At 43.5% G+C, this 16,851-nt stretch overlaps 2 protein-coding genes across 5 annotated transcripts; both read right to left on the bottom strand.

Annotated features, from left to right (window-relative positions):
* Positions 1–1,598: 1,598 nt before the first annotated feature.
* Positions 1,599–9,368, bottom strand: LOC109899029 (uncharacterized). 3 transcript variants are annotated; one of them, XM_031836119.1, is made up of 11 exons: positions 9,236–9,368; positions 8,828–8,988; positions 7,684–8,011; positions 7,282–7,450; positions 7,007–7,061; positions 5,180–5,455; positions 3,549–5,044; positions 3,102–3,177; positions 2,145–2,376; positions 1,879–1,986; positions 1,599–1,764 (listed from the first exon to the last, which is right to left on the bottom strand). In XM_031836119.1, the coding sequence occupies exons 2-11, from the start codon at positions 8,984–8,986 to the stop codon at positions 1,736–1,738; spliced, it is 2,928 nt and encodes a 975-aa protein (XP_031691979.1). In that variant the 5' UTR covers positions 8,987–8,988; positions 9,236–9,368; the 3' UTR covers positions 1,599–1,735. The 3 variants fall into 3 exon arrangements, with proteins under 3 accessions (XP_031691979.1, XP_031691978.1, XP_020349664.2); XM_031836118.1 differs by lacking the exon at positions 9,236–9,368 and adding an exon at positions 9,097–9,229; XM_020494075.2 differs by lacking the exon at positions 9,236–9,368 and adding an exon at positions 9,097–9,229 and having other exon boundaries at positions 7,684–8,005.
* Positions 9,369–10,201: 833 nt separating this feature from the next.
* LOC109899393 (uncharacterized) lies at positions 10,202–16,085 on the bottom strand. Of its 2 annotated transcripts, none has more exons than XR_004211739.1 (8): positions 15,795–16,085; positions 15,221–15,400; positions 14,767–14,957; positions 13,891–14,682; positions 11,393–12,146; positions 11,056–11,151; positions 10,683–10,774; positions 10,202–10,523 (listed from the first exon to the last, which is right to left on the bottom strand). XR_004211739.1 is itself a non-coding variant. In XM_020494601.2 (8 exons), the coding sequence occupies exons 1-8, from the start codon at positions 15,799–15,801 to the stop codon at positions 10,492–10,494; spliced, it is 2,148 nt and encodes a 715-aa protein (XP_020350190.1). In that variant the 5' UTR covers positions 15,802–16,051; the 3' UTR covers positions 10,202–10,491. The 2 variants fall into 2 exon arrangements, 1 of the variants encoding a protein (XP_020350190.1); XM_020494601.2 differs by having other exon boundaries at positions 10,683–10,778; positions 15,795–16,051.
* Positions 16,086–16,851: the final 766 nt, after the last annotated feature.

Here is a 16,851-nt window from a genome sequence, read left to right as displayed (position 1 = left end):
GTTTTAGGCTGAGTTTCTGTACAGCACTTTGAGATATCAGCTGATGTAAGGCCAATATAAATTTGATGTGTGAAAAGTCAGACATATTGATACATCCATCAAACATGGAAGGTTTAGCATTTTCAAATGTAGGTAGATGTTTTAAGAGGAATTTGTAGGTATCAGAAAAAGTAATTTCTGGGAAGATTATAGGTTTCCTCAGCAAATCAGAGGCCAAGGTCATGTGTGTATATTACACACACTCGTAACGTTGACACTCATTCCAGTTTTTTTATTTTATTTTGTTTGTTACAATTTTCTACATTGTTGAATAGTGAAGACATCAAAAATATATGTTGTAAGCAAAAAAAGTTCAAAGCAAAATATATTCTTCAAAGTAGCTACCCTTTACACGCTATTGGCATTCTCTCAACCAGGTTCATGAGGTAGTCACCTGGAATGCATTTCAATTAACAGGCGTGCCTTAAGTTATTTTGTGGAATTGCTTTCCTTGAGCCAATCAGTTGTGTTGTGACAAGGTAGGGATGGTATACAGAAGAAAACCCTATTTGGTAAAGTCCATATTATGGCAAGAACAGCGCAAATAAGCAAACAGTCCATTACTTTATAACATGAAATACTTGGAAAGTTTCTTCAAGTACAGTCGCAAAAACCATCAAGCGCTATGAAACTGGCTCCCATGAGGACCGCCACAGAACAGACCGAGTTACCTCTTCTGCAGAGGATAAGTTGAATTAACTGCACCTCAGATCGCAGCCCAAATAAATGCTAGAGTTCAAGAAACAGATCTGAATGTTAACTGTTCAGGCCTTCATGGTTGAACTGCTGCAAAGAAACCACTAAAGGACACCAATAAGGAGACTTGCTTGGGCCAAGAAGCAGGAGCAGACTTTAGACCTGTCGAAATCAGTCCTTTGGTTGGATGAGTTTGGTTCCAACCGCCATGTCTTTGAGACGCAAAGTAGGTGAACAGATCTCTGCATGTGTAGTTCTCACTGCAAAGGATGGAAGTCTGATGGTGCTCTGCTGGTAAGTCTGATTTATTTAGAATTCAAGTCTAACGAAACCAGTGGCTACCACAACATTCTACAGTGATAAGCCATCCCATCTGGTTTGCACTTAGTGGGACTATCATTTGTTTTTCAACAGGACAATGACCCTGGCTGTGTAAGGGCTATTTGACCAAGGAGTGTGATGGTGTGCTGCATTAGCCGACCTCAACCCAAATGAGATTGTTTGGGATGAGTTGGACCGCAGAGTGAAGGAAACAGCCAACAAGTGCTCAACATGTGGGAACTCCAAGACTGTTGGAAAAGCATTCATCATGAAGCTGGTTGAGTGAATGCCACGTGTGCAAAGCTGTCATCAAGGCAAAGGATGGCTCTTTAGAAGAATCTCAAATAGTGATTAATTTAACATTTGTTACTACATGATACCATGTATTATTTAATAGTTTTGATGTCGTCACCATCTCTACAATGTAGAAAATAGTACAAGTAAACAAAAACCCTTGCATAAGTAGGTGTCCAAACTTAAATGGTACTGTATACACATGTACACAGCCCTACTGTCCCCATGGAGAAGCAAACCAAGACGAGCACTGTAGTCAAGTGTTTATTGTACATTTCATAAATAGTGAGTACATACATGGTGAGCTTTAAGAGTTAATTCAGAAGTGTAGAGGATAACAATAAAAGTGCATTTACTTCACTTGTCACAACGTGCACGTGAAAAATTAGCATCTTGTGTCTTTTCTGTGAAGTCCTGAGGGGGGAATAAAATGTTGGAATTTAACAAAAAGGCAACAACATTTCAAAAGCTGCTAAAAGTGTTTTACACACGGTACTGTACAGTAGGGGTTTTACAGTAGAGGACTACCTTGTGATTGAGAAACCTGTTTCTTCTGTTTAATCAAGTCTCTGGGTCCGAGCTTAATATTACTTTCAGTGTTGTCAGGGTTGGCCAAAGCCGCTTTCCACAACTTCTCTGTAGGAACAAAAATGAAAGGGCCATTCGTCAAACATTTCAACACAAATGTTCAAATAAACTTAAATATAGCAACTGTCAAATGTTTAAAATGCTCTATGGAACCAATACAGGCTAAAACTGGTTTACACATTACATCAATAATGCTTTGGGCTTACCTTGTTGAGATTTCTGTGCCGCGAGGTAGCATTGGTCCTGGTGTTGGTTTCTCCATTTGTCCTGAAGTGGGACAGAGACGCACACGCCAAGGTTCTCCTCATTTCGCTCCCTGGTGACATCGCCATGGGGATGGCGGCGTGGCCCCCCCAACACAGCAGCGGGGGGCCGATGGGGCTCTTCACAGGAACAGTTCTTCTCCCTCAGTTTTGAGTGTGGACCCATGGGACACTTCTGGATGGATCAAGAATGTATTTCACCACTTAAAAAAGGTGCACTCCAGAAAACGCACCACATTTCCAGTGGTGTAAAGTCCTTAAGTAAAAACACTTTAAAGTACTACTTATGTAGTTTAGGGTATTTGACAACTTTTACTTCATTACATTCCTAAAGAAAGTCATGTACATTTTACTCCATCCATTTTCCCTGACACCCAAAAGTAATTACATTGACAGGAAATTGGTCCAATCATGCTCTTTTAGAGAACATCCCTACTACCTCAGATCTGCCAGAATCACTAAACACAAATGCTTAGTTTGTAAATTATGTCTGAGTGTTGGTGCCCCTGGCCATCTGTAAATAAATAATTGTTTGCTTAATAAGGAATGTGAAATGATATACTTTGATACTCAAGTATATTTTAAACACAATACTTCTAGACTTACTCCATTTAACCGGGTGACTTTCACTTTTACTCAAGTCAAGACAATTGGGTACTTCTTCCAACCACTGACCATTTCCCAGTTGCTAAAATTCTAATAGTTTGCCTAAATTCAGTTTGATGAAAACAAGCAAATATAGTGTAGAGAATCATAGCACCATTAAAACAAAAAATGTGGTATTTTCAGCTGGTGTATAAAACAGGAAGTAAAAAACAAACTTAATGGAAGCATAGAAAGTGTATAGGTTGGCAATAATAATGTGTCACTTGCCATTGTACAACAGTGTGCAGTACTTGCCTCAGAGTGGCGCTTCATGGAGGACTGAGGCCTCCTGGGGTCCCTCAGTTTGGGCCCCGGTCCTGCCCGACAAGAACTGTTAGGTAGATTGATATTTCATGTCATTACGGTGGGAACATTTCATGTCAAACCAGCAGCAGACAAAAATACTAATTGAGAGCTTGGGACAATAAGGTTCTGTCTGCAATGCGCCGATTGAAATCATTGGCTTTAAGGTTCTAACCCCACCTTGGTTTGAATGATGAAAGCAATTTTTTATCTTGTATTCTTTTCAGCTTGACTTGGGGTATTTAGAGTACTGTGTATGTAGAGAACATTGAACATGACCAGGCTATATACATATGCTATGTACAAATGCGGATTGAACCTTAGTCCCAAGTTCAACATACTGTACAAGGCATAATCCAAAGTCCGAAAGCAGAAAATGTGCCATGCCACAACCAATACCTGTTCTCAGAGGTCTCACCCTCCGTCTCTTCGTTTTGTGGTCCGCTGGGAACATCTGAACCGGAACCTTTCCTCGTTACCCGCCTCCGGGCAAGGCATTTGCAGGCTGCACAAGTCTGGGCTAGGATATATTCCTCCCATGGTGGAACGGGGACCCCTTGTCGTTTTACAATCGGAGCATCCAGGCCTGGACCTGGACTGCCAGGTCTCTTGTTTACTCTGCATTTTGTCGTCAAACATCTGGCACAGATGCGCTCCCTTTTGTGGCCACCAGAGGTCACATTGAAGGTCCGGTTCGCACAGAACTCTTGATCAGAGTAGCTCCTCCTGTCAACCTTGTCTCCGGGTCTGCATCCCTCTCCCTTAAGCCTGAGTGGAGCGGTTGTAGTGACTGAAACACAATGAGGATCTTTAGGCTCTTGGTCATGGTTTGGTTTCCGTTTGGGGCTAGACACCTTAAGTGGGCTGCCTCTGAGGATCTTGCGCTGCGCCTCAACATCAGAAGGCATCTTGCTGTGATAGTAGACGTTGCCAAAGTCGCCCAGCCAGCTAGTTGAGGGACGGTACGTGGGTAACCCCCCAAAGGAGGTATCCTGATGATCAAGGTCACTCACCGCACCCCTCTTTTGACTGGTCTCTGGAGACATGGGCGCATTGTCTGTTTTGTTAGGACTGGATATTACAGGTACCTCCATCACATTGAGGACCATCTCTGCCAATAAAACATTTTCATTCGAAGGGCTCTCCGCAATGGGGATTCCCTCCACTAGAGAGACCACCTCAGCTGTGGGGACCTTCTCCGCCCCAGGGACCTCAACCTCCACCATGGGGACCACCTCTGCCGTGGGGACTTCCTCCACCATGGGGACTTCCTCCATGACCACAGGGCTCAGTGCCTCCCTGTGTGGCTCCATCAGGCCCTGCTGGATCATAAACTCTGCTGAGGGGACGTACGGTGCCAGAGACGCCGACCACACAGACGCCTCAATCTTCCTCAGCTCTTCTAAGTACTGCATGTCAAAGGGCAGGTGGAGGATCTTAAAATAGACACTCTTGGAGCTCAGTTCTCCTTCATCACTTGTAAATTGAGGACCATCTGCGGTGTGGCTTTGGACCACCACTCTGTAGTCCATATCGGATTCAGAATTCCCTGGTCGTTCGGCCAGTGTTTTAGCGATGAATGAGTCACAATCGTCAAGAGCAAGGAAGTTATCTGGTCCGCCACTCGAGCATGCCCCATCCATTAGAAGTATATCCGTGCAGGCTTGCTGGAGACACTGATCCCCCTCCTCCCCAACCAAACCCATCCCCTCCTGGCCATGGAGCATCGTGCCCTGTGAGACCTTGTGGTGGAGGGAGGAGGAAGAGCAGAGCTGTACCAAGTCTTCATCGGTCGCAGACACGCTGTGGGCGGTGCACAGTTCAGATGTCTCATGGGAGTGGAGGATATTTAATCCTGTGGGCGTGCTGCGGCACTCCAGCCTCAATTCCTCCACCTAAGATAGGATGGTATTTTGTCAGTTTACACAAATTTTCCTTACGTCAAACTCATTACAAGACACCGAAAATATACAGAAACAGAACACCAGGAACTGTACAAGGGATAAATATGAATGACAAATTCACATCACCTCTGTCTGGAACACAAAGCTACCCTTCTGGGGTGCAGCAGACCTGGTGGAAATAGGAGTGTTGTTGGGGGTGGGTGCCAATACAACATCCTGGTAAGCTGGTGATTTAGACATCACCTCCTGCACAGCAGAGGCTGGGGATAGTGACTGGGCAGCTGTGCAACTGGTGTCGCTGCCAGATTCAGAGTTGGTTTGGACATTACTTTTCATAGACGAGTCAGCGTTAGAGAGTTTGGGGTCAGAGCGTGCTGCTCCTAATGTGGGCTCAGTCTGTACCTAGGATAAAAGAGGAATGTTGTCTTAGTACTGCTGTATACAAAATAAACACTGAATTAAGATGTGCAACATAATACATATAATAGGTACATTGCACATTATCCATATGTACAGCCACAGTGCCTTCGGAAAGTATTCAGATCTGTTGACTTTACAACCCTTTCCTAAAACGGATTAAATAAAAATACTCCGTAATCTACACACAACACCCCATAATAAAGCGAAAACTGGTTTAGAAATGTTTGCTTTATTAAAAGAAAACCGTGTTTACATAAGTTCAGACCCTTTGCTATGAGATGCAATTTGTGCTCAGGCGATTCCAGTTTCCATTGATCATCCTTGAGATGTTTCTACAACTTGATTGGAGTCCACCTGTGGTAAATTCAATTGACTGGACATTTGGAAAGGCACATAACTGTCTATATAAGGTCCCACAGTTGACAGCGCATGTCAAAGGGAAAGCCAAGCCAAGAGGCCAAAGGAATTGTCTGTAGAGCTCCGAGACAGGATTGTGTCGAGGCACAGATCTGGGGAAGGGTACCAAAAAATGTCTGCAGCATTGAAGGTCCCAAGTACAGTGGCCTCCATTCTTAAATGGAAGTTTGGAACCACCAAGACTCTTCCTAGAGCTGTCCACCCAGCCAAACTGAGAAATCAGGGGAGAAGGGCCATGGTCAGGGAGGTGACCAAGAACCCAATGATCCCCAAAAGAGCTCCAGAGTTCCTTTGTTGAGATGGGAGAAGGACAACCATTTCTGCAGATAGCGCGCTTGGAATTTGCCAAAGGGAACCTAAAGGACTAAGACCATGAGAAACAAGATTCTCTGGTCTGATGAAACCAAGATGGAAAAAGTCAGCCTGAATGCCAAGAGTCACATCTGGAGGAAACCTGGACCCATCCCTAGTAACGCATAGTGGTGGAAGCAGCATGCCGTGGGCATGTTTTTCAGCAGCAGGGACTGGGAGACAAGTCAGGATCGAGGGAAAGATGAAGGAGCAAAGTACAGACAGACTTAATGAAGTCCTGAGCGCTCTGGAGCAGGTTCTCAGATTAGAGGGTGAACCTTCACCCCAATAGGACAACGACCCTAAGCACACAGCCAAGACACCGCATGAGTGGCTTCTGTACAAGTCTCTGAATGTCCTTGAGCTGCCCTGCCAGAGCCCAGACTTGAACCCGAGCGAACTATTCTGGAGAGACATGAAAACAGCTGTGCAGCAATGCTCCCCATCCAACCTGACAGGGCTTGAGGGGATCTGCAGCGAAGGCAGACACTCCCGAAAAACAGGTGTGCAAAGCTTGTAGTGTCATACACGAGGCTGTAATCGCTGCCAAAGGTGCTTCAACAAAGTTGAGTAAAGGGTCTGAATATTTTTGCAAACGTAATCTCTTTTTATAAATTAGCAAATATTTAAAAAAAAAACGGTTTCTTTCTTATGGGTATTGTGTGTAAATGGTAAAACAACTATTTAGTTAACTTTAGAATAAGGCTGTAATGTAACAAAATGTGGAAAGTCAAAGGGTCTGAATACTTTCCGAAAGCACAATACCTCAGAGTTGATCATCTCCCTGCTGGTGGCTGGGGCATTGTGCTGGTAGCGGAACCTGTGGGTATCAGTCATAGACATGTATCCATTATTATTAGTATGTATGAGGTGATTTGAGGTAGCAGCTAAAAGGCTTTGACGTATGAAGGTGTTAATACATTGTATGGTATACTGATGTTTCAGAATTCTTTGTTTGGTCTATTTCACACAATCATTGGCTTGGCATACGACATTGGTAATGAAAGCAATGTGAACTTAAATAAAATACTACAAACAACCTGCGTGCATGGTAAGCCATGGTCTGTGGGTAGTGGGTAGTGTGGTAGTGGGGGTTGATCATACGCCTGTAGTCCGCCAGGTGGAGCTGAGAGTGTGGCAGGATGTAACCTGGAGGCTCCATGTAGGGACTGGGCTGGAAGGGACTCGGTATCATCATACCATAACCTCCTGACAAACAGATTTAAATTCAAACATGGTGTCCAGCTTTACTTTAAGTGACAATTCAACTAACACATGACCTACATGACACTTAAATATGTAAAGTGTTAACGTGGACCTTATAGACCCTGGTCAAAATTAGTGTACTATGTATAGGTATGTGTGCCATTAGTGTAATAATAGGGTGCCATTTAGGATAAGACCAAGGCTTTACTGGAGGTCAATACCTCCATGGTACTTACCCATCCCAGGGAAGCCGCAGTAAGGGTTGTATGGCATGGGCCACTGATAGGGTAGAGCAGAGGGGAATGGCTGGGAAGGGAATGGCTGGGAAGGAAATGGCTGGGAAGGAAATGGCTGGGAAGGAAATGGCTGGGAAGGAAATGGCTGGGAAGGAAATGGCTGGGAAGGAAATGGCTGGGAAGGAAATGGCTGGGAAGGAAATGGCTGGGAAGGAAATGGCTGGGAAGGAAATGGCTGGGAAGGAAATGGCTGGGAAGGGTATGGCTGGGAAGGGTGTATGTAGAAGAATGGTCTGCTGTGCTGGATGTGGTGATGGGGCTGCTGGTGCTCAAATGACAAAGTAGATTTTTTTAAATATTCACAGGATACATGTTAGTGTACACAGTTCAATTACATTCTCTTGCCTTGGGTGTATTTAGTCAGATTCCGTTGCGCAACATTGTGCAAGCAGCAGGTAGCCTAGTGGTTAGAGCGTTGGACTAGTAACCGAGCTGACAAGGTAATAATCTGTCCTTCTGCCCCTTTGAGAATAAGAATGAACGGAGCAGAACTGACTTGCCTAGTTAAGGAAAATGTCAAATAAATAGTCAGTTGCAAAATGTTAAAACCCGTTCTTTGTATAATAGGATCATGCATTTGTTGCCGAACATTATCCGTTTGGAGTACTGTTTTCACACAGAATTCGATTAACAAATACATCCCAGTTAATTTGTGACAGGTGGGATTGAAACCCTGAATGGTAATCCTGTGTTGAATTCATTAGTTTGATTCCATTCTAAACATTTAGTTGCAAATGTTTTTCAACAGAAAACATTTGTTTACTCTAAACTAAAGGAACAAAGCAGGGAGGCCTACCAGGGGTGTATTCATTACAGTTTGACGCAAAACATTGTAAAGCGAAAACGAGTTTGTTGGACAAATTTAAGTATGTCCTTCCCTTGTTTGCGCAGTTTGTTTCCATTGCAATAACGATTACGGAATTTGTCCAATTTAAAAATGTTGTGAAATGTTTTACAATGAGTTTAGCAACGGACTAAGACTAATGAATATACCCAAGTCTCACAGGGGAGGAACTTCGTAACTATTAACACAGAACGAAATTCCAACAAACATCCGCTACATTCACTTGCAATAAATGCTTACTTGCTGGTGTGGGGGCTGGTCCTCGGGACGTGGAACTCCGTAAGGTCCAGGATGACCTGGGTGTCGGGGGCCCTGGCCCGGTTGAGGTCCATGGGCTGGGTTGGGCCCACGAGGGCCCGCTCCAAATGCATGCTGTGCTGTAGACGCGGTTGTTTCCATATCTGTAGGAGAATTAAACAAAACGCAGGGTGAAGAGAAGGACATTTCCTACACAATTCAGTTCCACTTCCTCATCTCATCAATCAGTGTTGGTATTTTCTACAGTTTACCATGTATATTTGTTTGACTGAATTTTCAAAGGCTTTTGAAAGTATGTCTAAGCACACAAAGGCTTTAAGAACACTAAGCTCTTTAAATTATTACGCTAAAATTGGGGGGGGAGGCAGGCAATGAACAGATTTTACGTACTCGCAAAACGAATATAACTATCTAGGAACCAGTATGGCAGGCGTGATGGGAATTAAATAGGGAATTGAAGAGGGTTGGGCCATTGACCACGTTTTGGATATTTTTTTTTAAAGAACCGATGAGCTGTACTAATTATACAAGCTGCACCTGATTCCGTTCACCCAGCTACCCAATCAACTCGTAAAAGAGGTTGTCGTAATGGCGGTAGAGATACTCTTAATGATCAGCTATGAAAAGCCACCTGACATTTACTGCTGAGGTGCTGACCTGTTGCACCCTCGACAACCACTGTGATTATTATTTGCCCCTGCTGGTCATCTATGAAAATTTGAACATCTTGGCCATGTTCTGTTATAATCTCCACCCGGCACAGCCAGAAGAGGACTGGCCACCCCTCATATCCTGGTTCCTCTCTAGGTTTTTTCCTAGGTTCTGGCCTTTCTATGGGTGTTTTTACTAGCCACCATATTTCTACACCTGCATGCTTTCTGTTTTAGGCTGGGTTTCTGTACAGCACTTTGAGATATCAGCTGATGTACGAAGCGCTTTATAAATACATTTCATTTGATGGCGCTCATTGGGCAAGTTTCTTTTGCATGACCCGGTGCCACAGGTGGGCTGAGTTTGGTATTAAATCTCCAGGCACCAGGGCACCAGGCCATGCAAAACAATCTCGCCCGTTGTTTTCACTTGCATCATTACCAGTAAATGTATAAAGCTAACGAAAACTAGCTTGCACGTCAGTAATTGAAAGCAGTAACTGTAATTTGCAATCATAGTCTAAATTACTGCCAGCAACTTAACTGCTATGGCCGACTGACAAAATCCTACATGGCAATAGCATTGTCTCATGTCAAGTAGTCTAATATTTGCCATTTATCAAGTTCTATAATTTTCTAGCGTAAAATTGTTATAATTCCAAACCATATGAACACTTACTAACAGGTGTAATAAAACACGGCCAGATACAATGAAATTCCTTTTAATAATGCACACACTGGTCACACAAATCAACATTTCAAAGCCACCAACCCTGTGCTGGTGAATAAGTAGGTATTTAACCCCCAAAGAATACAGTACAGTGCTAGCTAACAGGCTGTTTCTATGGACCTCCTGAAAGTGTACTTTATTAGCCAAGGAGACTTCAACCAAGTCTCCTTGGTTTATCACCCCAAAAAATAAAAGTGTCCATCTATATTGTGCAATCTACTAAGTGCTCTTTTTCTGTGCCATTTTATTTGATCAATGGTGTGACATTAACATCTTGTGTCTCCTCTCTTGGTGGACCCTGGAAGAAGCAGAAGAAAATTTGAAAAAGATTCATACACCAACATAACACAGCAAGGTCTTAATGCACTATAAAAAGGGAATAGGGTTCAATTTAGGATGCAACTCAAGTATTGGCAATAGTGAAAAAACAGCAGAAGATTAAAGAAAAAAACATTACCTTTTCCCCTGTGACATCGTGTTGGCTCCTCTTCCTCATCTCGCACTCTCTGGTACACCAATGGCTTCCACAGAGCTTTCCTCAGTGCCAGTCTTTCTGAAAACAACCAGACGTGAACATTACCCTCTCACATTCATAGAAAACACATATGAAGTCATAGGTGTCAGGCGTTTGAGTGTTGATTTGGGGTCCGTTTTGCATTTTGGATCACAATGAAGAAGGTTACATGGACAGGGGGGGGGGGGGGGGGCTGATCATAGATCAGCACTCCTACTCAGATTCTTGACACATGGCCCCAGGTCAATGCTGTAGGTACTTTGGACAGCTAAAGAATATCCATTAAAATCTATTGATCGGGATTGGTTTATATTACCTTGCAGTGAGGCGTGTGGTTTTCGTCTGGGCTTGGCCCTACTCCTCTCCCACCTACCCGGTTCTGAAGTCTCAATGCCCTCTCTGCATAGTCCATCTAGAGAGAGCAGATCTATGGTTTAGTGTACAGGGAAATCAAAATCAGCCAACTCTGGCCCCAATAATGCGTGAGTAGTGCGATGTTCCTATTTCAATGGAAGTCCATATTTAAGTCAATGATGCCCTAATGGGCATACTTGGGGCCATTAGTGTGAACCCATTAGTTTACTAATCAAATTGCAACGGTCGGAGGTTCTATGCCCTTTCTAGTGAATCTATTTTTGACAAAGAATACTTACCTTTGCATGTCCTGTGTTCCTTATCCCCTGCATCCTGCCCACCTTCCACCACATGGCCTTCAAAATACTCCAGCTCTGATCTCACCAGCACCATCTCTGGTTCCTCCTGCTGCTGCTCCTCCTCCGGTCCGACAGCCTCTCTACACTGGCCTCTCTTACAGCTGGGTTTGGGATGCTGTTGGATGTGTAGAGGCTGGTGTTTCTTGGGGACAGAGTGCTTCTGCACGACCACCCTAGTGGGGTGCGCGCTCTCATCACACGTCCTTGCAGACTGTTGTTCCTGCTCGACAACGTCATCAGAATCCCCTGCCTCATCATCAGCGTACACCCTCGGGCTGTGATGAACTTTAACCCTGCTCGCCCCTCCTTTCAACAGGCTCGAGCCACAGCAGGCGCACAAAAGCTTCTTGGACTTAGGACAGACTTTCTTGACCCCTGGCTCTCTGAGGTGCTCGACCTCCGCAGGAAACCTCCTCCCTGCGTAGACGGAGCTTCTGGGAAACCGATCCATGTCCTCCAGGTCGGTGGAGAACATCTCCTCTCGGGACGAGAGCTCATCTAGGGAGGGACTGAGGACGCTGAGCCTTCCGTGGGCTGTCTGTGGGGGGCAGTAGTAGGAGTAGTAGTGGTGACGGGCTGGGGAGGAGGTGGTAGTGATCCGGCTGGAGGACAGGGAAGCCTGGAGGTCTCCACACAGCAGAGCAGAGCTGGAGCTGGCAGAGCAGTCCTTCTGCAGAGCTCCAGCTGTCAGAACCTTGTCCAAATTAAATCCAATTAAAGTTTGTCATAATATAGAGAATACAATTAAACTAGAGGACAACCGATTATTCGGAATGGCTGAATTCAAGTTTCCATAACAATTGGAAATCAGTATTTTTGGACAACGATTTGGCAGATTTTCTTTTATATACCTTTATTTAACTAGGCAAGTCAGTTAAGAACACATTCTTATTTTCAATGACGGCCTAGGAACAGTGTGTTAACTGCCTTGTTCTGGGGCAGAACGACAGATTTTTACCAGGTCAGCTCCGGGATTCAATCTTGCAACCTTACAGTTAACTAACGTTAGTCCAACGCTCTACCACCTGCCTCTCATTGCACTATACGAGGAGCCTACCTGTTACGCGAATGCAGTAAGAAGCCAAGGTAAGTTGCTAGCTAGCATTAAACTTATCTTATAAAGTAACAATCATAAATCACTAGTTACCTACACACGGTTCATGATATTACTAGTTTATCTAGCGTGTCCTGCGTTGCATATAATCGATACAGTGCGCATTCTCGGAAAAAGGACTGTCGTTGCGCCAACGTGTACCTAACCATAAACATCAATGCCTTTCTTAAAATCAATACACAGAAGTATGTTTAAGCCTGCATATTTAGCTAAAAGAAATCCAGGTTAGCAGGCAATATTAACCAGGTGAAATTGTGTCACTTCTCTTGCGTTCATTGCACGCAGAGTCAGGGTATATGCGATAATAATAAACGTTTTGTTTTCGAAATGATAGATTCCGGATTCGACCATATTAATGACCAAAGGCTCGTATTTCTGTGTGTTATTATATTATAATTAAGTCTATGATTTGATAGAGCAGTATGACTGAGCGGTGGTAGGCAGCATCAGGCTCGTAAGTATTAATTCAAACAGCACTTTCGTGCGTTTTGCCAGCAGCTCTTCGCTCTGCTTCAAGCATTGCGCTGTTTATGACTTCAAGCCTATCAACTCCCGAGATTAGGCTGGTGTGACCAATGTGAAATGGTTAGCGGGGTGCGCGCTAATAGCGTTTCAAACTTCACTCGCTTTAAGACTTGGAGTAGTTGTTCCCCTTGATCTGCAAGGGTTTTGTGGAGCGATGGGTAACGCTGCTTCGAGGGTGGCTGTTGTCGATGTGTTTCTGGTTCGAGCCCAGGTAGGAGCGAGGAGAGGGACGGAAGCTATACTGTTACACTGGCAATATAGTGCCTATAAGAACATCCAATAGTCAAAAGGTATATGGAATACAAATGGTATAGAGTGAAATAGTCCTATAAATACTATATTAACTACAACCTAAAACCTTTTACCTTGGAATATTGAAGTCTCACGTTAAAAGGAACCACTATGTTCTCATGTTCTGAGCAAGGAACTTAAACGTTAGCTTTTTTACATGGCATATATTGCACTTTTACTTTATTCTCCAACACTGTTGTTGCATTATTTAAACCAAATTGAACATGTTTCATTATTTATTCAAGGCTAAATAGATTTTTATTTATGTATTATACTAAGTTAAAATTCAGTATTGTTGTAATTGTCATTATTACAATTTTGTTTTCTTTTTAATTACAAAAAAATGTGGCCAATTAATCGGTATCGGCTTTTTTTTGGTTCTCCAATAAATCGGTATCGCTGTTAAAATCATAATCGGTCGACCTCTAAATGAAATGCTTACAAGGTCTCAACAAACTGCAGATTCAAAAAAAAGAAAAAAAAGATTACAATTATAGTAAGAAGTTACCTTGTCAAAGGGCAGATGGAGGATCTGGTAGGAAAGGTCAACATCCAGTTTAGACAGACCTTTCCTATCTTGAACATCAAATGTTTCTTCCCCACATTTAGTGTCCTCTAAGGCTTGCCAGTCAGAGGCTAGGGGGGGTGGTAGTGACTGTGTGGAGAGCAGGTTGGAGCAGTGGCCCTGCCACCTAGGTACCTCAGTGGAACTAGTACCATCTGGATTGGTGCTGTCCTCCTCTGCCTCGTTGTCTATGTTTTCAGGTCTGGGGCTGTCTTCTGACTGCAAGACAGCAGACTGGAGGCAAAGACTTTCCAAAGAACAGCGATGAAGAGACTCCTCCGCATGTTGCTGCAGGTCCAGGTTCTCCTCAAGCTCCTCGTGAATAGATGAGCTGTCCAATGGGGTGTCTTCGTCAGAGTCTACAGCCCAGCCCTCCTTACTCAGCCCACCGAGGCTTCGGCTTGACTCACCGTCATAGACTGCCGTCGTGGAGTTACCGCCGCTGAACAACCTGCCCATCGGAAAAGACGACTGCAATTGGCTGCCTTCCAATTTACCACAAGAGGCTCCATGACCACTGTGTATGTCTCCCCCCACCACCACCTCACAAGATTTCCTTTCCCCATCTGGTGAGAATATTCCGGAAGATTGTGAAACGACACCAGAATCCAGCTCTTTCTCAGAACCCTGCATCTCGTTGGCCCGGAGTTTGTCCAGACATTCTATGAGCTTGTTGAGCGCATCACTCGGGTCCGTCTGAGCCTCAGAACAGACCACCTCTCTCTGGGTGTGATCCTGGTGGTGGTGAATTAACTAATTAATAAATGAGAGAATATATCAAATAGCCTCATTCATCTGTGCACAAGAATACATACATACATGGTGGTGTTGTTGCTGTTGGCGGAACATGGGGTCATGCACAGGAGGTAGATGAAAATGGGGTGGTTCATACATGCGTCTGTAATCAACTGGATGCATGTGTGGCGTGTGTGGGACAACATATCCACCAGGATACTGCATGTATGGGTATGCGGACATGTATGGACTAGGACGTCCAAAGGGATAAACTCCTGCGGAGAACATAAGCTTTTTTTTTTAAAGACAATGACCATGCGGCAAAATATTTGCATCCCAGAAGAAAATATATATATAAAAACACTAATAATCCACTTAAATTATGGTTTGAGAAAAACTATACGTCGCAAATGGCAGTTTTGCCCTATATAGTGCACTAAAGGGTTCAAGTCCAAAGCTGTGCACTACAGCACTATATAGGAAATAGGGTGCCATTTGATTTGGGACACAAACAAAGAAACATGAAAGGTAGGCCTACCGGAACCAGGTAAGCCATAGTGGTTGTATGGGTTATTCATATTATGCCACTGATTGTGATGATGATACATGTTGTAGTAAGGTTGAGAAGCCGGCTGAACATAGAAGAAGGGCCTTGGGTGATTGACCTGCCGCTGGTTTTGCTGACCGCTTTCCATCGACTGTTGGTGTTTTCTCCCTTCTGTATTAAAAAGAAAATGAACAATCATTGTCATTCCATTATGTTATGAATAATCAGTGTGAATATAAGTTTTAGATCATATCAGTTCATTCAGAGAGCTTCAGAATCACAAATAATTGGTGCACACTGATAGTAGCATCGTGCCAGACATATTGTTTCTAGAGATATGGACTTGCCTGGAAACCCGACGGGAACTTTCCTGATTCAAACGCTAATTTCTGCACGACGTAGAATTCTACGCAATTCAACGTTGGGTTTCCAGGTAAAGCAATGGAGTTGGCAAGAGTAGAAACAGATATAGGACCAGGCTACAGTGACATTTATATCCATATTTAAACTTTGAGAACACTTGACCGGTAAATAGACAAGGCTTTGGGAAATTTGATTGGCCTACCGTCCATTTTCTGATGTATCCAACGATTATCAAAATGAAAGCGCTGGAAACGAGATGAGGCCTATTTCACAACGTTACCACTACAAATTGGAAACACTTTTTTCCCTTCACTGTCTCACATAATCAAAAGAGCATCCTACTGTGTAATTTTACTTGGTAGACTCTTTCAGAATTATACTAAAATCTAATCTTCAATAGTTTGAGCTACGGATATCTACTGCCCTAACCGTTCAATCAGTTTTATAGATCACACCTGTGCTCCTAATTTGTTTTTTGTTTTGTTTCTTACATTTCACCGACATTTTCTCCCAGAAGAGGGCGCCATTTGCCTTGAAGAGACATTTGAAGATGGACTGAGGGGATTCGATTAAGTTGCCTCGAGTTGAACCCGGTTATGGCCCGTCACGTGATTTGGCAAGGCGGTGAGGGAGTCGCGCTGTGCTCAAATTGAACGGTAATCTGCACCGCTTGGTCATATGGTCAACAATGCAGCATGGTGCATCGTTCATAAACATTCATCTCTTTTACATAAAATATATGTTCGAATTTTCAAACTATTTTTAATTGAGGAGGCGGAAAAAGCGGTTTTATCAAAAGCAATTAATTGTGCATGTGAAAAGCCCAAATCTTAGTCATTACTCCACGTGCTTAAAGCCCCCATGCAGTCTTTGTCATTTTATTTTTAAATCATCACTTTATGTCTAATAAATCACTGTGTACGTTTCTTTAACGAAAATAACTCCAAAATATATATTTTTTCAAATGTATTTCCCTGAGCCTCCTTTGGCCTTTGAAATGCTCAGTCTGATCACATGGGTGTTAGGAAACAAATTTGAAGATATTTACATACAGAGCCCCGATTAGCTGATAGGTTGGTCTAGAGCCAATCCCCTTATTTACCAAGAGAGTTGTCATCTATATTTTTCGTAGATATCTATTTACCACCACAAACTGATGCAAGTACTAAGACCACACTAAACTAGCTGTATAAGGCCATAAGCAAGTGTAACGGATGTGAAACGGCTAGCTTAGTTAGCGGTGTGCGCTAAATAGCGTT

Source organism: Oncorhynchus kisutch, linkage group LG11 (assembly GCF_002021735.2).
Source record: "Oncorhynchus kisutch isolate 150728-3 linkage group LG11, Okis_V2, whole genome shotgun sequence".
Classification (NCBI taxonomy): Eukaryota; Metazoa; Chordata; class Actinopteri; order Salmoniformes; family Salmonidae; genus Oncorhynchus; species Oncorhynchus kisutch.
Note: the sequence above shows the minus strand (reverse complement) of the source record. Positions and strands in the feature narration are given on the sequence as shown.

Excerpts from the sequence above, each read along its gene's own strand:
- LOC109899029 (XM_031836119.1), bottom strand. The coding sequence starts at position 8,986 with ATGGAAACAACCGCGTCTACAGCACAGCATGCATTTGGAGCGGGCCCT. Across the intron at positions 5,456-7,006 it reads GGGAGATGATCAACTCTGAG|GTACAGACTGAGCCCACATT; the intron begins GTATTGTGCTTT and ends CTTTTATCCTAG. Across the intron at positions 3,178-3,548 it reads GGTGAGACCTCTGAGAACAG|TTCTTGTCGGGCAGGACCGG; the intron begins GTATTGGTTGTG and ends TCTACCTAACAG.
- LOC109899393 (XM_020494601.2), bottom strand. Across the intron at positions 14,958-15,220 it reads CTATGGCTTACCTGGTTCCG|GAGTTTATCCCTTTGGACGT; the intron begins GTAGGCCTACCT and ends TGTTCTCCGCAG. Across the intron at positions 14,683-14,766 it reads AACAGCAACAACACCACCAT|GATCACACCCAGAGAGAGGT; the intron begins GTATGTATGTAT and ends CACCACCACCAG.